The sequence below is a fragment of the Bubalus bubalis genome, chromosome 15 (genome assembly GCF_019923935.1).
Source record: "Bubalus bubalis isolate 160015118507 breed Murrah chromosome 15, NDDB_SH_1, whole genome shotgun sequence".
Taxonomy (NCBI): Eukaryota; Metazoa; Chordata; class Mammalia; order Artiodactyla; family Bovidae; genus Bubalus; species Bubalus bubalis.
Genome location: NC_059171.1, coordinates 22,962,101 through 22,988,419, shown reverse-complemented (window position 1 = coordinate 22,988,419; position 26,319 = coordinate 22,962,101). Strand labels below are relative to the sequence as shown.

Genomic DNA, 26,319 nt, shown 5'->3' with positions numbered 1-26,319 from the left:
CTGGTGGGAATGTAAGTTGGTGCAGCCACCATGGAAAACAGCATGGGGGTTCCTTAAAAAACTAAAAATAGAGTTTCCATATGATCCAGAAATCTCATTTCTGGGCAAAAATCTGGACAAAACTATAATTCAAAAAGATACATGGACTCCTAAGTTCACAGCAGCACTATTCATTTACAATAGCCAAGACGTGAAACAACCTAAATGTCCATCAACAGAGGGACAGATAAAGAAGATGTGGCACATACATAGAAGGGAGTATTACTCAGCCATGAAAAAGAATGATATAATGCTATCTGCAGCAACATGGACGGAACTAGAGATTATCATACTAAGTGAAGTCCGATGTGGAAGTCACTTATATGATGTCACTTACATGTGGAGTCTAAAATATGATACAACTGAACTCATTTACAAAACAGACTCTAAACTTATGGTTGCCAAGGGGGAGGTTAGAGGTTAGCAGATGCAAACTATTATACATAGAGTGGATAAACAAGGTCCTACTGTATAGCACAGGGAACCATATTCAATATTCTGTGATAAATCAGAATGGAAAAGAATATGAAAAGGAATGTTTAATGGAACCATTTTGCTGCACAGTAGAAATTAACACAACATTGTAAATCAACTATACCTCAATAAAATCAAGAACTTGTTGACAGCATAATATTACATGTTTGGACTTCTCTCTAGCACCTTTCACAGTTTTTTAGTGTAAAATGTTTGTTTATTAAGTAGTTAAATGTATGGGTACTGGCAGACTGAATTACTTGTGAGGGTGATAAAAGAAAAGACATTTACTTAAAAAGAACACTGAAATGATATGAAAGGTATGAAAAGTAAGTGTCCGACTTTTTGTGACCCCATGGACAGGAGTCCACCAGGCTCCTCTGCCCATGGAATTCTAGGCAAGAACACTGGAGTGGGTAGCCATTTCTTCCTCCAAGAGATCTTCCCAACCCAGGAATCAAATCCGGGTTTCCTGAATTGCAGGCAGATTCTTTACCCTCTGACGTGAGGTATAGGCAAATGCAGATGAAAAGGAAGAACAGTGGATAACAAGTATCATTTGAACTAGATTCCAAGCAAGGGAGTATAAAGGTAATTTTCTTGAGTGAAAAAAAGAAGAACGAAAGTTGCACATAGATGTGTGAAATATTGAAATAATGCGGTAATGACTTTTATACTGGCCTCAAGTTTATTATGGAGAAGGCAATGGCACCCCACTCCAGTACTCTTGCCTGGAAAATCCCATGGGCGGAGGAGCCTGGTAGGCTGCAGTCCATGGGGTCGCTAAGAGTCGGACACGACTGAGAGACTTCACTTTCACTTTTCACTTTCATGCATTGGAGAAGGAAATGCCAACCCATTCCAGTGTTCTTGCCTGGAGAATCCCAGGGACGGGGGAGTCTGGTGGGCTGCTGTCTATGGGGTCACACAGAGTCGGACACGACTGAAGTGACTTAGCAGCAGCAGCAAGTTTATTAGCTTAGTATGAGTCTAGCACTCCACACAAATATGAAAGACACATAAGCAATTGAAGATTATTCAAATAAGAGTCACAAGTATTTAAACATTAAAGAATTTCACCATTAGAAATCTTTACAAATGGAAGATAATTTTCCTAAAGACTGCTTGCATGCGTGCATGCTAAGTCACTTCATTTGTGTCTAACTCTTTGCAAACCTATAGACAGTAGCCCACCAGGCTCCTCTGGCCATGGGATTCTCCAGGCAAGAATACTGGAATGGGTAGCCATGCCCTCCTCCAAGGGATCTTCCTGACCCAGGGATCGAACCAGCATCCCTTAAGTTTCTTGCATTGGCTGGTGAGTTCTTTACTACTAGAGCCACCTGGGAAGGTTCCACCTTTAGGAGTTAGCAGAGGTACAAGCAATTACAAAATGTACCTTTTAAATGAACAACAAATATGGAAAAATTGCACTGGGGAATCTGTATTTAATACAAATAGAACACTTTAGATAGAAGGTGATTCATTATGGAATTAAGCCATCAAGAAAAGTTGTGGAGTTGTCTTCAATCAAACTTTAAAAATAAGGTAAATCCTGATCCATCTTAAATGATGTCAGCCCTGTGCCTCAAATTCTTTAGATAATTTCCTTGTCCTTAGATTCTGTCTTAACTGACAATTTATGGCTAAATTCAAAACTATATGCTTAGCATTACAAAAGCTTACCCTTGTTGTATCAGATGTACTACTGCACTTTAAAAAAAATGCCAAAAAGAATTTTTAAAGGTTCTGCTTCAAGTCTCAACAATTTCAAAGCCATAATAATGATCATTAGCACTTTATGTGCATGATCTGGTTTAATTCTCACAAAAGCCTTAAGAGGCATTAATATCACTTTTCACATTTTAACAAACCAGAATAATGGCACAGAGAGATTAAGCAATTTGCCAAAAATTATTCAGCAAGTGAGCAGCAAATCCAGAATTTGAACCTAAACCTTTAGAATCCAGAGCTCATTTTCTAACATGTATGGAAACCTCGAAAACTTCCTCTCCTTAATACAGTAGTGAAATACCAATAATTTTTCCGAACAACAAAAATTTGGGTAAAAATACTGATGTAATTAGGCTTCCCCAAAGTACAGCAATAAAAAGAATCCGCCTGCTTTGCAGGAGATGCAGAAGACGATTCAATCCATGAGCTGGGAAGATCCCCTGGAAGAGGAAACGGCAACCCACTCTAGTATTCTTGCCTGGAAAATCTCATGGACAGAGGAGGCTGGCGGCCTACAGTCCAAGGGGTTGCAGAGTCAGACATGACTGAACAACTGAGCGTGAGCATGACTGATGTAATCACTATTCATGCAAAAGGAAAAGTCCAGAAACATACTGTATACTTTCTCCTGATTGGAGGAATGTTATACCTTAAAAGATACATGTCCAACAGGTAATCTTTTGTTATGAATCAACTTCATTAATCAGAGGATGTCAAAATAATAAACTCCCCTTTATTTTTCAAAACACCTATAGGGAAAAATGTGTTACTGATTTTACAACATACAAAGGATGGATTTCCTCTAGGTATACCTACTTGGAGGTACACATTTTTCCTTTAAAGTGTTTGCATATTCAAATATGCCACAGAAAGAGTATACACATTTTCACTGATATCAACTGAATAAAACCAGATACATTAAGTATATTAAATAACTCAGATGTGAAAAATCTTATCATGCTTTACCCTTGCTCCCCTCCTTTTTTACCTATGACTTTATTTCTGGAAAATATTCCTGAAAAAGGTAGCACTGGGTGTTCAGTATGTGATTAATAATTCACTACCCTTCTGAAATTTGCTTACATACTTCCAAGTCACTGGGAACACTGTGGGCCCCAGACTTGAGCGAGGAGGAAAACCAGCCACCTCCAAGTTTGCCCCTTTGAGAGAATCCAGAATGTACCCTTTGCGGGTAGGCATATCAGAAAGGCCATCTAATCAAAATGTAAAAAGTCTTCTAAGTAGCCAATACACACCTAATTCCATGAATGAACAACCATACAACATCAAGTTGCCCACCTTTTTAAAGTTAAATGTAATCTCCAAGGACAAAAACTTTTTTCCAATATTTTTTATTTTTTTTTTAATCAGGGGAATTCTTACCTATATTGAGACAGAAGTACTATGTGATAAGGTGAAAATGCCAGATGTCCACATTTTCTTTCAAACACTTAAAATTTGGTACTATAGTACTTTAACTATAATAGATTTTGATCCAAAATCTTGTGTAACATTATGCTATAGTACACAGAATACACACATTTGCATGTGTCATAAATAACATTAGAAATGACATCATAATAATCAGACATACTGTATCCTCATTTTTGTTTGCATTATATTTTCCAGCTGCTGGTTTCAGAAAATTACCACTGGAGTTCCTCTCTTCTTGATGCACAACAGACAGCAATTTGCAAAGTCATGCAAGGGTGAAAATGTGACTGAAATATAGGAATCTTTCTTAGTGAAAAATGTTACTGCTTTGGAAATTATGGCTAAAACTATTTCAAAACTCGTTTATATCCTTAAGCCCTATGACATAATAGTCTCCATTTATACATATACCATAAACTTCAAATTAGTTGGCGCCAAATAAAGTTGGCATAAAGGTTTTTTATCCACAGGGTTCTTATAACTGAATATATTTTTATAAAATGATGTTGGTGTTTTAGAGTATTTTAAGTTAGTTTTTCTTTTTCTTGAAATGATTAAATATCAAGGTCTTTAAAACTGAATTTATTTTTCATTTGTAAAAGTGAAAATGTTACCAAAATCTTGAATTAAAGGGGAGTATCTGTTAATATTTTCTAAACTTCTAAACACATACAGTGACTGAATTCATGACTTGCAACATGACTAAACTAAATGAATTTCTTTGGAGTACTGTTATTGTCTAAGCTTTAAAGGTATGCCCAGTTTAAAGATGGATATGGCATAAAGATCTCTGTTCAAAGAAAATGCAAGTAGAATTGACTAAAGTCTTATATTAATATAAAAGAAAACAAAGATGAAAATTTCAAGTAGAGGTAACACTGGTTTTTACAGTTTACCAAAGATAAAATCTTCTTTAAATGATGTTATTTATTCAGACTTCTATGTACAAGCATACACACATATTTTTTAAAATCAGAGATGAGAGTATAAGAGTTTTATTATTTAATTTAAATTCAAGGGGAAAAAAAGTGGATAGTAGCAACAGATGGTCAATTTTACATTTTTGTCCTACCTGGTCCATCCCAGTCGTCTGTCTCAACTGCAGGTTGCCCTGGTTTCTCTGACTGCGTGTCCCCATCTGATTCTGCTGTCTCTTGGACTCCTTCATCATCACCTGGAAAACACCAACATACGAAGAGAAGGAGACGTGATTAAAGCCCTCTATTTGACATTCAAATCCTCCTACAGGGATGTCCTTAACATATGTCTAATTATATAATTGTTACATACATGATCATTATACTGAACACAGGTCTATGATTAATCATTTTGATAACTATTATGGGTTTATAATAAATAAAATCAACATTAGTCATAAATAAATAAACTGCTATAAATACTAAAAACATTTCCATAAAATTTTTCATTTGGAATTATTAGTATTATTCAAGAAGAAAATTAAAATCTGTATGTATTCTTTATACTGTTTTCAATACAGAAAACTAACTTGCTTATTTCCAAATTACATTTCTATAAAGGCAAGATGCAGCAGGGAAGACATATTTGTGTTTGGGTTGAAAGTGAGTTATTTTGAAGATTTTCTTTTTCTCCATCATTAAGCTTACTAAAATGTGTTTGTATTTATTTTTAAAATGGGTATAAAAAGGTCATAACTGAATGATTATCATATAAGATGAGCCAGTCACACAAGTCTTCACAATGTAGGAAGCTATAAACCTATATTTGTTCTTGAGTAAGTACAGCTAGTTTCAAAATCATGTCTTCATTTCACATAAAAAAGAAAAATGATGTAATATACTTTGAGCAAAAGTATACTTACGGCAAAGAATGAGAAACCTACTAACGTAACCACATTTTAAAAGCAAAAAGTCTGATTTTTTAAGTGTCTTCATTTTAAATGATAATGTAACAAAGTACTGCTGCTTTAAACAAAAACAACTGACTTTAATACAGTGCAAACAATAATACAAATATTCCTATTTGTAAGGATAACAGAAGTCAGAAAACAGAATAACAAGAAAATGTGATGTGATGACAAAAATGAAGAATATAAATTAAAAACAGGGAAAGGAAACCTTGAATCTAATAATGCTAAATTTTTAAAGTCAAATTGCTTGCCCTTTGAAGCATTCAATAACTGTTTTTCACACAATTGTTAAATCTCTAATATTAATAGTACTTAAATATTTATATTGTTATAAATTATACATTGAATTTTAAAAATCTTTCACAGTAACCTAGAAAATACAAAATTTTCAGGAAACAATTATTATTACAATGACAGTAGTGTGATGTTAATGTGAGTTTTGAAGTTTAAACTCCATAAATTTTACATTCACTTCTATATATAGCTTCACAAAAATAAATCATTTTAAAAAGTCAAAAAAAGTAAAGAAATACAATGCAGAAATCCAGTGACAGCTCTGCTGAACTTAATTTCCCTGATAGAGGAGGGCTGCCTCTGGTGGGTAACAAAGAATAAAACACATACCCATCCCACCAAGGAGAAGGCAGTGGCACCCCACTCCAGTACTCTTGCCTGGAAAATCCTATGGACGGAGGAGCCTGGTGGGCTGCAGTCCATGGGGTCGCTAGGAGTCAGACACGAATGAGCGACTTCACTTTGACTTTTCACTTTCATTCATTGGAGAAGGAAATGGCAACCCACTCCAGTGTTCTTGCCTGGAGAATCCCAGGGACGGGGGAGCCTGGTGGGCTGCCATCTATGGGGTCGCACAGAGTCGGACACAACTGAAGCGACTTAGCAGCAGCAGCATACCACCAAACTCCATGCCTGGAATTGAAGGCTCTTTGAAAAGTGAGTCATCTTTTCTTTTCTAGATTATCAAAATGAAATCTCTCCAGAAAATGTTTATTGAGCATCTACCAGGTTTAAGAAACTATGGTAGGCATGGTAGGATATATATGGAAAAATACCTTTTTGAAAGGAATATAAGACTCATTATAGAGAGCAAGTTCATAAATAGTGAGGTGCAAGACATGGTCCACGAGCCATAAGAAATATATGTACAAAGGCTCAATAGTAAGGTAACAATTTGAACCTTCTGTGCTCCTTTTTTCTGTAGGTCACATAGAACACAGATGCACCAGCCAATTGGGAGATCAGGGTTAGAGACCAGCTCTCACTTCTCAGACACAAATAGGACTGGTTCTCAGCCTCTACACACGAGGAGGCTCCATGGCCTTTTAGTATACTGGAGGAATTTAAGAAACCCGAAAACTTTGTTACCAACTAAGTCAATGTTACTTAAAACAATATCCTGTACTACCAAATCTTCTGGAGTGCCACCAGGGATGTCTGACCCAGTTTAGGGAAAGCTGAGCGCTGAAGAATTGATGCTTTTGAACTGTGGTGTTGGAGAAGATTCTTGAGAGTCCCTTGGACTTTAAGGAGATCAAACCAGTCAGTCGTAAAGGAAATCAGTCCTGCACTAATAGATGGAGAAATATACCATGTTCATGGATTGGAAGAATCAATATAGTGAAAATGAGTATACTACCCAAAGCAATTTATAGATTCAATGCAATCCCTATCAAGCTACCAACAGTATTCTTCACAGAGCTAGAACAAATAATTTCCCAATTTGTATGGAAATACAAAAAACCTCGAATAGCCAAAGCTATCTTGAGAAAGAAGAATGGAACTGGAGGAATCAACCTACCTGACTTCAGGCTCTACAACAAAGCCACAGTTATCAAGACAGTATGGTACTGGCACAAAGACAGAAATATAGATCAATGGAACAAAATAGAAAGCCCAGAGATAAATCCATGCACATATGGACACCTTATCTTTGACAAAGGAGGCAAGAATATACAATGCATTAAAGACAATCTCTTTAACAAGTGGTGCTGGGAAAACTGGTCAACCACTTGCAGAAGAATGAAACTAGAACACTTTCTAACACTATACACAAAAATAAACTCAAAATGGATTAAAGATCTCAACGTAAGACCAGAAACTATAAAACTCCTAGAGGAGAACATGGGCAAAACACTCTCCGATATACATCACAGCAGGATCCTCTATGACCCACCTCCCAGAATATTGGAAATAAAAGCAAAAATAAACAAATGGGACCTAATTAAACTTAAAAGCTTCTGCACAACAAAGGAAACTATTAGCAAGGTGAAAAGGCAGCCTTCAGAATGGGAGAAAATAATAGCAAATGAAGCAACTGACAAACAACTAATCTCAAAAATATACAAGCAACTCCTACAGCTCAACTCCAGAAAAATAAATGACCCAATCAAAAAATGGGCCAAAGAACTAAATAGACATTTCTCCAAAGAAGACATACAGATGGCTAACAAACACATGAAAAGATGCTCAACATCACTCATTATCAGAGAAATGCAAATCAAAACCACTATGAGGTACCATTTCACACCAGTCAGAATGGCTGCAATCCAAACGTCTACAAGTAATAAATGCTGGAGAGGGCGTGGAGAAAAGGGAACCCTCTTACACTGTTGGTAGGAATGCAAACTAGTACAGCCACTATGGAGAACAGTGTGGAGATTCCTTAAAAAACTGGAAATAGAACTGCCTTATGATCCAGCAATCCCACTGCTGGGCATACACACTGAGGAAACCAGAAGGGAAAGAGACACGTGTACCCCAATGTTCATCACAGCACTGTTTATAATAGCCAGAACATGGAAGCAACCTAGATGTCCATCAGCAGATGAATGGATAAGAAAGCTATGGTACATATACATAATGGAGTATTACTCAGCCATTAAAAAGAATACATTTGAATCAGTTCTAATGAGGTGGATGAAACTGGAGCCTATTATACAGAGTGAAGTAAGCCAGAAAGAAAAACACCAATACAGTATACTAATGCATATATATGGAATTTAGAAAGATGGTAACAATAACCCTGTATACAAGACAGCAAAAGAGACACTGAGGTATAGAACAGTCTTATGGACTCTGTGGGAGAGGGAGAAGGTGGGAAGATTTGGGAGAATGGCATTGAAACATGTATAATATCATGTATGAAACGAGTCGCCAGTCCAGGTTCGATGCATGATACTGGATGCTTGGGGCTGGTGCACTGGGATGACCCAGAGGGATGGTATGGGGAGGGAGGAGGGAGGAGGGTTCAGGATGGGGAACACACGTATACCTGCGGCAGATTCATTTCAATATTTGGCAAAACCAATACAATATTGCAAAGCTTAAAAATAAAATAAAATTAAAAAAAAAAAAAGAAATCAGTCCTGAATATTCACTGGAACGGCTGATACCGAAGTTGAAGCTCCAGTAATACTTTGGCCACCTGATGCAAAGAACTGACTCATTCAGAAAGATCCTGATTCTGGGAAAGATTGAAGGCAGGAGGAGAAGGGGACGACAGAGGATGAGATCGTAGGATGGCATCACCAACTCAATGGACATGAGTTTGAGCAAGCTCCCGGAGTTGGTGATGGACAGGGAAGTCTGGCTACTGCAGTCCATGGGGTCGTAAAGAATCAGACACAACTGAGCAACTGAACTGATACTGACTTTACCAATGCTCTGTTTTTCATGGGGACTATAATTCACACTAGAATCTACCACCTAGGTGAGTGACCTTTTCCTGGCTTTTCCACAGACTGAATGGAAGTTTAACTCCAGGCACGGATGCAGAGGAGTCTACAAAGGAAAATGCCCCCCCTCCACCAACAGTGAAGACTAGAGCATCAACCTATATATTTTAAACAACATCCATTCCTTCTAAGCACTTTTCTCATATCTTGTGATCTTGAAACAGGGATGTGAGCATCACAGAGGACTCTGGAGAACATGTAACCCAAATGAGACAAGTTCACCCATCAGGAAGTTGATGTACAGATAGGGTGACTTATCTATAGTCTTAGAGCTACAACATTTATTTCCACATAAGGAATCTTCCCTAAGCCTTCTCATGTTTCAGCAATAAGTGCTTCCCAGCCATCTCCTTCCCCTAACAAGCAGAACAGTAGGGCTATGGGAGAGCACAGAGAGGCATCATGAAGACCACCCAAATCAGCAGTTTGTAAAAGGTTAGGGGTTAAATTTGAGTCTCCTATCAGTTTGGCATTCTTTCAAAAACATCCTTTCTTGCCTCCCTACCCTCTCTCCCCATCCCACTAGTTGAAGAAAGAACACATATACCTTTAAATAGTTGAATTTTAGTCATAGAGAGATGGATAAAAAAGTAAGCATGAGACTACACTGTTAAAAATCACACATCCAAGGACCCAGAGAACAGAGCGTAAAATTTTCATCAGAACTACTTGGATAAGTTAAGTATTATATTCAGTTATTATTCATATCATTGTATGTACACAGAGAGAAGTAAATCTTCCTGACTTTTACTATTACATTTTAATTGTTGAAAACACTGTGCTATGCAAAATTAAGTCAGTAATTAACATTGACAAGGCATATATTTGAAGATGCAATGAAATATATGAAAAACAAAAAGAAGTTTTCTCTTAAGAACCATATAATCTAGTTAAGGAGACACGCCACATGCATAAAAGAGGTTGCCACTGACAAAAATAACCAGGGTAGTACACGAATAATTCCAAGTGAGATCACATAAGATATAGAAATTCAGAGACCAAAAGCATGAACTGACATTGACCATGGAGAACCTTCTAATTAATTTTGAAGTTCTACCTTCCTGTTGAAGATGGAGAAGCACTGGGGAACTGACATGATCATGTAACACAAATACAGTAATGAACACATACTTATTTTCTATGAACACACTTTGTCAGACCTGTGGTCCTTGAGTTTTCCCTCACTTAATCTGTAATAACAATCTAACTCACATCCCAGACATCGCTTCACTAAATTTTTTGTGAGATTGGAATTAAGTCTACTCTAAAATACTTTATTTGGCAAATTACATATTTGGAAGGAAAAGTATTCAGAAATACAGTGAGAACCAAGTATGTGTGGAAGAATATATTGAAGAGTAATCACAACACTTAGAAGTTAAAAGAATTGACTTAGATTTATGGATGTCTGTTTTTGTTAGACAGAAGTGATATAAAGCATTCTTAGTTAGCTGATTAAAAGACTACTTTTGAGTCTCTGAGCACTAAGAATACAAAAACAAAGATAGTTCCTTCTCTCATACAACCTGTAGATTAGGACAGAGACAAATGAACAGACTGCAACCTCATGCGATTAATGATTTCACGGGAGCAGTCCATGGTGACGGAAGCACAGAGGCATGACATTTAATGAAAACTTGGTGTCGTGGAAGCTTCCCAGAAAAGGAACCAATAAAATATCTGAAATTTGGAGGCATAATCTTAAATGAATCTGAACTCTGTAGGTTTCACGTCCAGGGGCTCCATGTCTAAAAACCATTTTTTTTTTTTCAGATTAAAATGAGAACCATTTCCCCAAAGAAAAAGATTATCGGAGAAGGAAATGGAAACCCACTCCAGTGTCTTGCCTGGAGAATCCCAGGGACGGCAGAGCCTAGTGGGCTGCCATGTATGGGGTCGCACAGAGTCGGACACGACTGAGTGACTTAGCAGCAGCAGCAGCTAAGTTATTGTGCAGGAAAAATGGTATCTTGAAGGTGGTGAAACTAAAGACATTTCAGTGATGCAAAAAATAGGATCCAGAGAGAGTTTTAAGATGCTAACAAGAGACAATTCATGAAATATTCCTACTGTTTGATGGTTGATTGAATGAAGTCCTTTCCCTCATTCAGTATGGGCCAAATTTACCCATGATCATTTTCATCAGTAACTACTAGGAAAAGAAGATGGCAGGATGACTACAAATCTCAGCAGACATTTGATACACATAGAACTTTAGTAAATCACTCAAAATGAAAATATTATCATTCAACTATTAAGGGCTTGATTGAACTAGTAATTTCATATAATAAAATGCCTTCATTAAATGTCACTTAACTGCCAAATCAAAACTGTAGAGCTTAGATTTCAACTTGGGCCAACATCTGCAGCAATACTCAGTATTGATAATCCTGATTCATGGAACAATTTGATCTAATTTGTTTCATTATGCAGCACATATAATTAGAAAACGACTGAAAATAAATACTGCAGATTATTCAGTAAAGAAGCACTCAAAATAGCTGGTAGTACACAATTAACAGATTTAAAGAAATTACATTTTACAATTATTTTAAACCATTTATGAAACTGATTAAATATACAATATGCATTACATTAATAAAAATAAATCCTGAGTGAGAAGAATAAGTCATTGACTAATTACTTGTGTTTTCTTAAAGAACCCCAAAATGTAAAAATGACCAAAAGCATAACAGTATCATATGAAATGATATATTAATATTTAGATATAGAAAACAAAATGGGTCAGAATTAAATTTATATTTATTTCAATGTCTGCTATGTGCCAAATACTGAAATCATAAAGATGAATAAAGAAGAGATAATGTGACAAAGTTCAGATTCTGTATGGAACTTAAACATGGCTACTATTTCTTAGGCACCACACAAAACTAGTTAAATGAACATCATATCACATCAACAACTCTGCCATGCATTATTATCCCTATATTTCAGAAGAGTAAACCAATAGGCAGATATGTGAGAAGATGCCCAAGCACACTGCTGTTAAGTAGCAGAGCCAAGAATTGATTCCAGGTCAGTCCAATTCCAAAGACCATATTCCAGACCCATTAGGATATTATAGTTGAATGGAGGTCTAACAACAAAGACAGCAAGATGTGATAAGATAGCTGCTTTCTCCTCATCATATATAAGCCTTGTTTCTTCATTTTTATTTTAGGTGTACTATTTACTTAGAATTTGCTAAAACCAAATTATACAGAAATGCTTAATCAATAACCATTGCTCACTGTGCAGTTAGAAAATTAGATTTTGGTTTTATACTTTTTAGCATAACCTATTGCAATATCATTACATTTACTAATTAATTGCTTTCAGCACTATTTAATAACTAAGATATGTCACATTTTTCAACTTTTAAACACTTCATCATTTAAGTTTATTTCAGGAAACCAGCTCTCATTTTTATGGTAATGTTTTCATCTAATTCATTTTTAATCTTTTTACTAATGAAAAATGAAATGATTAAAAAATAATTTAATCGAATATGAAATCTCTAAATTACTTTAAGAAACAGTATTTTCCCCTCACAATAGAGACTTGCCTCTTTCCTATCAATATTTATTCTCATGGAAAATTTATAAATAGAACTTTATTTTGATATTAACCCAATTTTAGCCTCTTCTTGATTTGAATGGGAATGACTTCATTGACCATCTTTTTTTTTTTAACTTTTATCCATTTTTGATTCTTATATGTTTGAAAGCAGCACTCTAGAGCAGCTTATGAAAAAAATGGCATGAATAATTAATAGCTAAGATAATGACAAATTTGTTCAGATACTGCTTCAAAAGCTTTGTTGGTAGGAAGAGGAAAGGGAGAGAAAAGGATGTTAGGATGAGTATTATAGAAAGAGCTAGAAATCCATTTGATATCCATTCATTTACTTGCTAAATTCTTTATTCACATGCTTTTAAATAGAAATTTCAGCATATTTTTAGCAAAGCACAAACACATTTAATGGGATAACCACTACATACATCAGAGACCAATTCATAAAATGATGAAATGGAATAAATGTCAAATGGTAACAAAATCTACAATATTTCTGAAATTATGGCTATGCAGTTAATGGTTTTCCATTGCAAGACTAAACTCTTTTGTTGCTCTTTTAAAAGATATCATACATATTTTGTGGGCCCTTCCATTTTTCTTAGTTTAGTTTTCAGAATCAGTGAAAGCCCTATAGGAGGAAATTGAAGGTGTTATTGAGCACTATAAAACATACCACAAATGACTCAGGGAAATGCACTAGAATATAGTCTTTGGAACATACGAAACAGTGCCTTTTCATTCCATATTAGGTATTGTTGGCAAGCTGGTAAAAGCAGAGGCTCTATTTGCAAGGCAAAAATCATTTCAAAACATAAATAAATATCTTTTCACTGAAAGTTAGACATTCCTGTAGAAATTAAAGACTCGCCACGTTCTGAGGCAGTCACTTTTTCTGCACAAAATAGCAGCAGTGTTTGAAAGCAGTCATGCAGGCAAACAGCCTTTCTCAATCCTGCTCTTTTAATCCATGTAGTTCCTATCAATATTAACCTCTTATAGAAATTCTTGTACAATGAAACTATTGAACTTTCTTGACTAGGAGTGTTACTGTAGCTGTTAGTCATCCCTATAATGTATTTTGCAATCAGCTAAATCATCAAAGTATTTTTTAACAATGAACAGTTCAGAAGTGACAGATCTACTTTCTTGTTCACAACTGCTTATCAGAGAATAGATATCACATATGTTTTCCAGGTGCTTCCTATAGTTAGGATACCTTCACAGAAGCCGCTCATGAAAGATAAGGTCATAAAAGAGATGAAAAATGTGTGAGCTTCATACACTTATGGTTTTATCATCAGACAAGATAGCTTTGGTTAAAGGACTGTAACAGTCAAAAACAGAAAACTGCGGCTTGTATTGAAGGGCGAGGACATTTAAGTTTAAGATTCAGTTTGTGTTTGCTTTGCCTAATAGCCTCCACAATGTTGTTTGGCTTAAAACAATTGTTTGGTTATAGATTATCCAAACAGAGGTGTCATGTTAAATTAACTCTACACTGCCAAATTACAGACACTGTTACATCTCCAGAGACAAAAAATAAAAACATTCAATTGTTGCCCTTTTTTTTGCTAATGTCTAAAAATAAAATCTAAACATTTCAATGGTTTGAATAGAGTACATCCATTATTCTGTGGATCCCTATAATCATGCCTGTCTCAAGTCCCCCTTGACTTACTATAAATATATAAGAAAATGTAGGATTTTGCTGTGTTCTGGATAGTTATATTCAGTACACAAACATTTTTAAATGCATGTTATTTCCTTCTAACTTATATAATAGCCTTTTTCATACCTCAGAGTATGAATCAAACAGATCAAAAAACAGAATCCACATTTATTTGATTATAAATTTTTAGACTCCAGATCAGGAAACAATCCTTAAATGTTTGATAACAATGGTCCAGGGCTAGGTCTGTTATTCTGAAAAGAAACTCAGTCTCTACAGTCAACAGATGACTACTGTAATATCTGTGGCATTTTATTATAGCTAGTAAGGGAAGATTGTTGAAAATACTGTTTATGGTAACTATTGGAGAAGGCAATGGCACCCCACTCCAGTACTCTTGCCTGGAAAATCCCATGGATGGAGGAGCCTGGAAGGCTGCAGTCCATGGGGCTGCTGAGGGTTGGACACGACTGAGCGACTTCACTTTCACTTTTCACTTTCATGCATTGGAGAAGGAAATGGCAGCCCACTCCATTGTTCTTGCCTGGAGAATCCCAGGGACGGGGGAGCCTGGTGGGCTGCCGTCTATGGGGTCGCACAGAGTCGGACACGACTGAAGCGACTTAGCAGCAGCAACAGCATGGTAACTATATCAAATAAAAGTCACATTGAAATTATTGATAACTTAGGAAGAAAGAACAGTGGTTTATAAACTCTTTCTACAGTCCTGAATATTTATTCCTGACATCAGTATCAGCCTGTATGTGAAAAGTTTAAGTTTACTTAAGATTTGGAACATAAGGGAAATTTCCACATGAGATAAAATAAGGCAAATACTCAGCACTGTATCATTCAAGAAATTTCACTCCTCATTATTTCTCACAAGAACATTTACAAGCAAGTGGGGGAGGCATCTTACTTTAAAAGACATTTCTGAAAGACATATTTCAAAGTTTATGCTTAAATAAGTTTTATTTTCTCTTCCCCTGCTTCCCCTCAAACCAAACCAATCAAAGCAACAACAACAACAACAACAACATCACTGCAACTAAAAGGAAAAGCCGCTGCAACTACTATGTTCCGTTCAGAAGAGGAGTCTACAAAATTAAGCCATTTCTTGTTCCAAAGAGGAGACAGAGTAAGGCCTGATGGTCTGTAAATGATAATACTCTGAACTGTAATTGACCTATTCAGGGATCTGTTGTTCGGCCATCAAGAAACCATTAGCTTTCAGTTTTCTGGCCTCAGTCTTCAAGCTCAAACCAGCATTCCCTTTAGGAAATTATCATCATCACCAACATCACCATCACCATCACTGTCAACAACAGAAAGTAAAACCAAAGCTCACAGTCTCTAAAACTGTCTCCCTAACAAGTAAACCTAGTCTACACAGAAAGATCAAACCAATCTGAGAAAGGTATGCTCTTTGAATACCGTTTTCCTTACAATCTAATTGTTTATTCTTTCCTGTTTAACAATTCACTCCAGAGAGGCTTCTCCTTTCTCATAATCCATGTAGGAATACGAGTCATAAGCAATCACTCATTACCACTGTGTTCCATCGCCACAATATAATTTACTTATTATAATTAAGACTTTACTCACGCCACACATCCAAAAAGCCAAGACCAATGGAGAATGCATTTGTGGGACAGCAGCTAACAAAAACTTTGGTCCCTATCTGAATGCCCTTTATCCAACAGTAGTTCAAATACCCTAATGATGATAAATGACTCTCAGAGCTCACAAATAGGGGATAACATTTATTTCTTCTGATAAACCCTGTTTTTTTCTACCGCATGACCACTGAAATCATATATATTTTACTCTTACATTTTCTCTCTCTACCATGTTTATGGGAAGCTCAGATTTGCCTGTAATGCTTCAAAGTATTTATCTCCCTGTCTTATGCTTCCTCTCATTATTTCCTGTCCTTCACCCTATGATCATTGTTCTTCCTGATCTCTCTGGCCCATACGTCTCTCTTCTGGGTCAAGTCCCACTGTGGTTCCACCACAATCTGCATGCTCACTAGTCTCTTGCCATGCTGCCCCTCTACTTGGAACCCTATTACTTCTTTTTACATAATTAATTTAGTATTAGATAGCACCTAAAGTGTCACATTCTTAAGAACACTTTAACCTTCCTCACTCTTTCAAGCCACCATGTACCACTTCTGTGATTATTTTATTAATGTCTGCTTCCTCACTAGAATGTAAATTCTAGAATAGCCAAGATCTTCCCTGCATTTACTCACATAGTAATCACAGCATGGCCCAAAATGTCTGATACAGGAAGTGTTCAATAAATATTTACTGGATTGGAAAAAAACATGCATGTGGTAAGAATTGACTTCCACAATGCTTTGAGTTATTCATTATCCCAATAATCAAGCAAAGACAAAAACAATGCCCTTTGAAGCCGAAAATGCTCCACAGTAACAGAACTTACAGGTGGGTAAGTGGTCACCTGATAATGAGTAACACATTCCCACCCTCTCTTTTCATGAGGTGGACCACTCCTTAAGCTAAAAATAAATTCCCGACAATGGATTATAAGTGGAAGAGTCCTGGGAAACTTTCAGGAACCTATTACAGCTGAATGTAATCCTGATGAAGTTTCCATATCTGGGGAGGTGGGGAAGTATGCTAGGTTACATCAGCCTTCTCCAAACTCAAATCCATAATCAGCTTCCACAACTAGGCATAGTCCCAGTGTGTTATCAAGCGAAGTCAAAGTCTCTCAGTCGTGTCCAACTCTTTGCCACCCCATGGACTGTAGCCTGCCAGGCTCCTCTGCCCATGGAATTCTCCAGGCCAGAATACTGGAGTGGGTAGCTGTTCTTTTCTCTAGGGGATCTTCCCAACCCAGGGATTGAACCCAGGTCTCCTGAATTTCAGGCAGACTCTTAACTGTCTGAGCCACCCGGGAAGCCATGTTATCAAGTGATCCATTCAAACTCCTTTTACCACAAGGTCTTCCCACAGCATCTCCTCCCTCAGGGCCAGCAAAAGGTCCTTGGCTGCTGATAACACAAGGAAAACAGAGATAGCATCCAGAGCATTGCCTAGATTTTCAGAAACATGGGAGAATGTTTTGTGTTTGCATGAGTATTTATACTCTCTTTATGCTCAGGGCAACCTATCCTAGAATGATAGCAGATTTGAAATTGAGATATCTACTATAAATGCCAAGAAATTTTAGGAATCTTATTCAAGGCTTTTCAAAAATTACCAAGTTGAAAGCAAACAACATTCTTGATCATTGCTGTCTTCTATGAGATCACCCATATTTACTGAAGGTACTAACAGAGGTTGATTCAGGCCTTGTGGGGCCTAAAGCTTATTCAATTGGAGAGGCCTCTCCTTAAAAGAAGAATGTAAAGTTGTAATTACAACATTAGGTGCAGGGCCTTGGACGGAAATGAGGAATTCTGAAGCTATGTTACACCACATCAAACTAACTAAACAATTGATAAATAAATTTAAAAGGTGAATGAGTAGATTTAATATTTTGGCAATAAATATGAAGATAAGGTATGCATTTTACATAAACTGTCAAAATCCATTCCTTTTACTAATGATCTGATTTGGAGGGGGGGGCACCTTAAAAAGTTCCCCAACACAAACTGACAGTATTATAGAGAAAACATCATTTTTTTTCATAAAAATTGGGTTTCCCTTAGGATACTAGCCTGTTTTCTTATTGTCAGTAACATTATATTTGTATAGAACTATTTCTTGTTGAGTTACTGTATTGTGGTATTCTCTTTCACTGTCAGTCACTAGGTCAAGATACAGGAGCACAGAACACAGGCTTAAATGAGGCAGATCCTTGCTGGTGAATCAGTTTCCATATTGGAATGACGTGCAATGTCATAGGAAGCTTAAGAATGACTACGATGCTTCCTTAACCAGCCCAAACTTAACATTTCCTCCACTCTTTATACATATCTTCCCTTTTCTCACTTGTAGATATGTTTTCCTTCCTTTACTAGATGACTTCATCTTTAAGAAATAAAAACATTCTTTTATATATTTCCCTTCCTGCCTCTGTATACATGTGGTCACTTACAGGCACTTATACATACCAACACTTCCATAACCAGAAACAGGTAACATAGATTTCAGTATCAGTTAACTAGCCTGGATCATAATAAGAATTGGAAAAAAAATAAATAAAAGAAAAGATTATCTAAGACCCAAACTACAGTGTCTTGTGCTAATGCTACAGCAAGAACAAAGGCTTCATCAAATCCCATTGTTAATCAGGTAGCCAAGAAGTGAAGTGTTTTATACATCTATACTACAGATTTCCACCTAGATAAATCTCTATCTTTAAAAATAATACTTAAAGAGACCTTCCCTTCTCACTGTCAGAAAAATATAATCACAGCCTACTGTCTGTGCAATTCCACTTTCCATCTCTGCTATGTGCATTTAAGACTTGGTAAGATACAGCTACTGTCAAGTTTCAGAACAGTTTCTTGTCTAATCTTTCTACTTCTCCAGATCTTTGATACAGAACCTGTTAGAATGTATTGCTTATTTTTCCAGTTCCTATGTTTATCTCACTTCCACTCTTACCATCTGCTGCACTGCATTTCCTTCAGAAAAGTGAAAAGTTTTCACAGTGGCCTGAGCTTTCCCTGCAAACAATGCTCTCTTCTCCTCTTCCTTCCTTCCTTTCTCCGCTTTTTATTTGGCCTTATTTTATGTTAAGGTCAAACTGTTTTAAAGAGTTCACTTTGCAAAGATTTTTACAGGGCTGAAATTCCTATTCAAATAGTTTTGATAGATTTGTAAACATTATTGCTATTTATTACTGACTTCTGCCCAAGCACACACATTTTGGTTTGTGCCCAGTCTTTTGAATTACTTGAAAACAACTTCACAAGAAACAAACAATGAGAAATGGTGGCTTATTTCATGCCACCAAATCAGAGTAACAATCATCCAGTTAATATAATGAGTCTAAAGAGCTTTCAATATAGCCCTCTCATTTTCCTGAAATGCCAACTCTACTTACTGCAAATTGGTTTATATGGACAGAGTCTTTAAGGGAGGACCAAAAGAATAGAAATCTTTGAAACACTCCCCTGAAGTATTTATTTACCATTTTTAAGTTTCTTGTATTTACATATGCCCTTATCTTGACTGACACATCATGTCTAATAAGTATTAAAAATACCTTGAAAAAGTGAGTTTAACGCTTCACATGTCCAGGCTTCGTCTGATGTGCTCATCTCCTTCTATAAGGATCATATAATGATGGACATCAGGAAACAAAATTAGCTCTCTATCTTTATAACTACCATCACTAGGTTTGAACCTGGTATTAACCTTTGGTAATTGTGTGACTTTGGCCAAGTTACTGAAGCTTTGGAAGTTGCAGGTAAAAACAACATCCACCCTGCAGGACAGTAAGTTGATTAGAAACGATATATATACAGCAGGACTCCTGACTTTCAGGAGCAGTCACCAAATGGAAGGTGTAATTACCATTATTATAATTATTATAATTGGTGTGTAGACTCAGTGCCAATCTCTGGAATCTCATTGAACTACTGAAAGACGCTGAAACAGCAATCTGCATTCGTTATCAGTATTTGCTTCACTGGTATAACACATTCACTTATTTTTACTTGACCTTTTAAGAACAACAAAAAAAGTGACTGACTATATTACTATAATTAAATTCATCATACGGCAGCTTTCCACATTCTACGTTTAGCACTACCAGAGGTAAAGATTATCCCATCAGGCAATGGAAGGGCAAATGCTTTAATACTGCCTGTTGCTTCTCAAATGATAATCAAAACATTGTGAGAAATTTTACATACTAACAAGAAACTATGAATTTTATATTAGAAGATTAAAAGCTCTGAAACTCTTCCTTGATTTAAACCTAAAAAATGCTAGGGCAGAGAACCAAGAAAAATGTTTTTAAATCATTTATGATGTTTAGCAATAGAAAGCAGAAAAGACATGGCTACTTCCAAGAGATCAGTTTCTCTACAATGATAACATTTTATCTCAAATTATTATGGGACCAACAGTAGGATTCAAGGTTGTCAACCATGTTAATTCCATATGATTAAAATAAATTAGCTTCTCAGGCTTCCCTAATTCTATTCGTACTTGTAATTTTCTTTGAATAGAAAAATAAATTGAGTTAGTAGATGTAAATGATTGGCACACTAGTGCATATCTGCATGCATTGTTTTGTATATTTTTTTTAATTTGAGCAAAATAAAATTGAAAAATACTTTTTAAATTTAGAATAACTGTTTATATAATTACTACTTGAACAAATCTACTTCCTTTAAGAAACACTGGCTCTTCATTCTACCCAGAATATCACTGAGAAAATACAGCAATAAAAGAGCTTAAAATATACAGTTTTCCTTAATAGTATTCAGCTAAAATCAGTGATTAATATCTAGAAAAAAGGAAAAAGTCAATCAATAATTCAGATGTCTTCTACTATACAGATGCCTAGTTTTACATATATAAAATAATAGATTAAATAAATTCTTTCTTTTCTCCTGGGTTTCAACATTGTAGGGAAAACAACAAACGTATACTAAGTTTTATAGTCTTTCACTTGCAGAAGAAACAAAATCAAAAAGGCAACATCTCTAAATGATTAAATATGGTTTTATATTGATCTCAGTTTTTATTATTAACAATAATGATGTTGATATAAAATAAAGATATAAACAAAACAGGCATATATCTATCTCTTAATATCTTATATAGTCAGGTAGAAGCAGAATAAAATATGGTATATTACAACATGAAATTGTTTCATAAATTATAATTATGTAATTATATATTTATCAAGTTTTACTATATCTAAAAAATGCCTTTAGTAGATTGCACAATGGAGATCTGTTAATGGTTTGCTTACAGAAAAAACAATGAATTTAGTTTATCATGTGCAAAAACATAGCACATATTATCATACAAAATTCATATAAATGATATCATCATGACTCATTCAATATTGTGTAAAATCAATCATGTTAATTTTGTTGAAATTTTCATAATGATATATCTGGCATCAAAGATGAGGTAAACAGAAAGTTTGATTTGATTCTTACAAATAAAATACTAAGCCTTGAACAAAATTTGAACACCCTCTGGTTCCCCAAAAATGACAAAATGCTAACTCCCCTGAAAGCACAAATTGCCTTCAAATGTTCCTTCATTTTTTTTCCAATAATTGTGGCTTAAGGAAAAAATCAAACTGATTCCAAATAAAAAATATGTTTTGGGATTTTAATATGGCCAGAAGAGTGATACCACAATGTCATAAGGTATTTCTTCCTTTTTCCAATCTTATGAGATAAAAATACAAGTAGGACACTATGATAGCCTCTATTTCTATACTCTAAAAAAAAATTACTTTCCATTTTGCATTGTTGGATGAGTTATGCAAGAAAAATTTAATGATTTTAAAATAAATTTTTTAAAAAGGAGTACTAGATCCAGAAAAACAGAGGGTTTGCCAAGGAACAATAATGTCATGTGGAGGGAGGGGGAAGTGGAGGAGAAGGGAAAGGAGGTCTGTGCCAAGCAAAGCTGGGGGCTGTTCAATCAGCTCTATCAGGGCTCCATCAGTGTCTCCACTCCAGCCAAATCCAGAGAAAACAAGGAGTCAAAGATTCAGGTCAATAAGCTTATAGGCGATTTGCACAAACAGCTCCTCCAGCAAGGTAAAAAACAAAGTCATATTGGCTTTTCTTTTTTATTCCTTCTCTTTGAACTCCCTCGTCCAAACACACCCTGGAAATGTCAATGTTATATGCAAGAATTTAAAAAGCTCAGCTTCTTAATCCCGTTAAGAAAAAAGGAACAAAGTTGCCTGTAAAGATCTCCTTCCTGACTGAACTCAAAGTGATTATGGAAGAGCTGCCTTTTGCAGATTCCGATTCCAGTTGCCCAAGCATCAGAGGAGGCAAAAACATGTCATTAAAGGCACAAATGAGGAAGAAAGAAACCAAACTGACTGAAAAGCATTTATGAACTGTATGTAAACAGACTTTCTGAACTAAAATAATAACAGAATGAAAAGTAAAAAAGAAAACATGACACAAAATAGCATGAATGTTTGACACTGAATCAAGTGAAAAACAAGCAATTACTACTCCCCTAACCAAATCTTTATGAAACTGCGCTTTTGCTCTTCTTCTAGTGTTAAGAATCTAAGATAACATTTTTGTTGCTTTACCTTGACATGGGGGGTGAGGGATGACAAATGCCAATAATCCAGGCTTTACCTGATCACAGTCCAAAGAGAAATATGGCTTTTCCTCCGTTCTTAAATTTTGAACAAAGCTACAAAATGACACAAACCATGGAAAGAAAGGCAAGAGTTGGGGAAAAGGAACATCCCCATGAGTCTGGAAACATTGGCAGAAATAGTTAAGTACAGTGATGAAATTATTCTGATTTTCATGCCTCCTGCTCTATCTTTCTGAGTCAAGGATGTGAAAATTTATAGAGAACATATACTCAGCTCTGGTGTTGTGGAAGGGAGCAAAGAGACTCATTAGCCTCAAACATCCCTAAACTGTTCTTCCGGAAACTGCATTAATGAGCTACAGATGGAGTCTCATCAAGACTGTTGCTAAAGGGATGGTTCCAGTTGGAGTTATCTGTATTTCCTGATAGCTTCCCCGGTTTTCTTGCTTCCATTTCCTGCTTTCACTTGTACTCTCTGCAGCCCTTCCTTCTCTAGGTAGAGAGAAGTCATCATCATGGCTTTCTCTCAGTTATACTCCAGCTCTCCTCTGCGGCTTACCCAAGCCTTCCACAGCAATAAGAATCCCAGAGACTCCTAGGATGTCAATTCCACAGGTATGGCCACACTTCTCCTGTATCCCCCGGCTCTCTGCTGTCCTCCTCTGGCTTCCTGCAACACTAGCCTCACAGGTACAGTCAACTTGATCCTGGAGTACCAGAGCTCACTCCCTTCCCTCGGGTCTCCACTCAAAGTTCACCTATCCTACCATCACTCTGTATAAGGCGGTGTGCAGCACACACTACACACACACACACACCCACACACACACACACCCACAATGGCATTTTCTCATCCCCACCTGTGCTGCTTTTCTTCATGATGTTCAGCATCACCCATTATATTATACACTGTGAATTTGATTGTTGTCTGTCTCTCAAGAGCGGGGATGGACTTTTGTCTATTGTTGCATCCCCAGAACCCAGAAAAGGGTCCAACACATAGCAGATGCCTAACATATAAGTTGAGTTGTATTGAATTCAATCTATGGAACTGAACTGGAAGCTCCTGCCAACCTAATTATCTGTTTATGTTTGTTTTTGCTTTGGTATTAATTACTTCTGGGGCTAGAGCTAAATCCAAGTCTGAGTAACTCGGGCTTTATTCTATTTTCACATTTTGCTATTCTAAAGCTTTTTAAATATAGAAGGACAACCTTTACTTTCTGCACATTACCTGGGTCAAATGTTTTGGAATGTGGTGAGAATGCCCATTGTTACACTGTATCTGTTTTCTTATTTTACGGATTTCCATTATGCTCCCTTTTTTCAACCCTAATTCTTCCAGATTGAAGAGCTCCAACATTAATTCATCTCTTCAAGTAAAACACTGCACCCAGTGACCTCTCTGATCATTCTCTGTATCTAGATAGTAGGACTATAAGAAAGGCTTGCTTTTCTTTCAAAATCAACTTTAATGACATTATTTTTCCCTTTCAGACTTTGTTCAGAGATGATGTCATCAGAGACCAGTTTGTTAACTTGGTTAACTTTTTCAGAAAATCACTATTGATAATTCAAAGTTCACGAATACATAGTTTCTTCAGAGGTTTGTGGTTGTTTGCTTGCTTGCTTGTTGACAGCATCATTTTCTAACAGCCTAATCATACTGGCCTGGCAATTTTCTGCCTGTTCACATACCATGTGACATCCTCCTGGAATGTATCCCAAGACAGGTTTATCTACTTTAGTCATTAACAAACTGAATAGTTCAGTGAGGAAACCATCTTCCAAATAATTAATAATAGAAAGCCAGTTTTAGAGCTGCTTTAATATCACCTCAATTATAAATCTTACTGTCTCTGAGTTGATCCAAGAATTGCTAATATATATGAGTCCCCACCTGCCAGCAGTGACATAACGAAAAGCTCCCCATGTTGCTTTCCAGACCACCTATATTTCCATTTATACTAGTTTGCTTAGCTCTAAAGCAACACTGAGGTTCTTCCATGTTTATTCTATAAGCCAGAACAAAGGCAGAAAAAAAGGCACTGAAGCAAAGACTTCAGTGCCACAGGAAATGTGCAGCACTTATGGACCCAGCCTTGATGTCTTCGTCATCTGTAAATTCAAGGAAATAATTCTTGCTTGTTTCCTTCCTCTCTGAGATACGGTAAGGCAAGATGCCAAAGGATCTAAACTCACTGCACCAAAGAGGATGATGCACACTGAAAGCAGTGCTTTACACTTTGCTAAATTTCTTAAAATCTAAAAGGATCAAAGCAACTTTGAAATAGCATCTTTTTATAAACATAGTTCATTTGATTCATTTCAAAGATGAAAAACAAAAACATGAAACATGCAACCAACCCAAAGTAAAAAGTGAAAAAGGAATCAATAGACTATAACAAGGTTTTATTAAAGTGATCTTTTCCATTTTAATTGTAAATATTTAGGCTTTAGATTCATGTGATTAAAAATTCTACACATTTAAAAATGACAAAAGTCTGACCAACTTGCTTTACATTTCTGTGGAATATTACATTATAAGAGTGATTTCGATCACATTTAATCACATTTTATAACTAGGAACTTTATTAACATTAATAGATACTTTGAGACTTGTAAAAAAAAGAGTCTTCCCTTTGACAACAAGAGAATAGATAATATTCATGTGGAACAGAGGAAAATGCCACAATAATAAGTAAATAACTATTCTAAACACTGAAAACATCCTACATAATGTAGAGGTTCAATTTCAAAATGAAACAGCAACTTTTACCCATGATAAGCTATGTCTCCAGAAAGTCGAAATTTTTCTTCTTTTCTAAAAAAGAAAAGTTACAATACAATAGATTGCTTTTATACAAAAGACAGTTGCTAAAATATAAATGAAGATATATTGTAACTATATGAATATCTCAATAGTCTTCTCTGACAATGTGTCAAAATACCTTGTTTGGAAAACAAGATACTCCAGCCATGTTTTTGTGATCTTAGTTTTTAAATTCCTATCCTATTTGATAAGAGTATCTCTGGAACCCAGTGAAGCAACTACATCATTGTCAGATTGTGATTTTGACTAGATTTTTAGACAAACAAACTTTCAAAATAATCCAATTCATTTTCTTACACATATTTACAATGTTTAAGTTGTCACAAATAATTTAGAATATATGCAAAAGTATGTTTCATCCATGATCCCAACTTAAAAATAGTTTTCATCAGAATAACAATTCTCACATGCTTCTTCAACCATGACACTGGCATCATTAACCATTTAAATACATATACTCTTTTAAACCTATCTGTCTTCTTCCCTGCAACAGGCAAGAAAACATAATTATGTGTCACTGAGACTAATTTGTACATTTCTGCAGAAAGATTAGATTCTAATTTTCCAGAGAGAAAATTTTTTCTTCCTATTACAGTTAATCAACTTAAATGAAAAATGAATGGAATCCCTGTATGACCTCAAGGGGATGCAATTCATATCAAAGAGTTGTC

At 35.9% G+C, this 26,319-nt stretch overlaps 1 protein-coding gene across 1 annotated transcript in view; it reads right to left on the bottom strand.

The window, feature by feature from the left end:
• ZFPM2 (zinc finger protein, FOG family member 2) overlaps positions 1 to 26,319 on the bottom strand; it is a 538,352-nt gene that overhangs the window by 403,200 nt on the left and 108,833 nt on the right. The window contains exon 3 of the mRNA XM_045162789.1: positions 4,754 to 4,855. Within this exon, the coding sequence (XP_045018724.1) occupies positions 4,754 to 4,855 (102 nt within the window). The remainder of the gene's footprint in view (positions 1 to 4,753; positions 4,856 to 26,319) is intronic.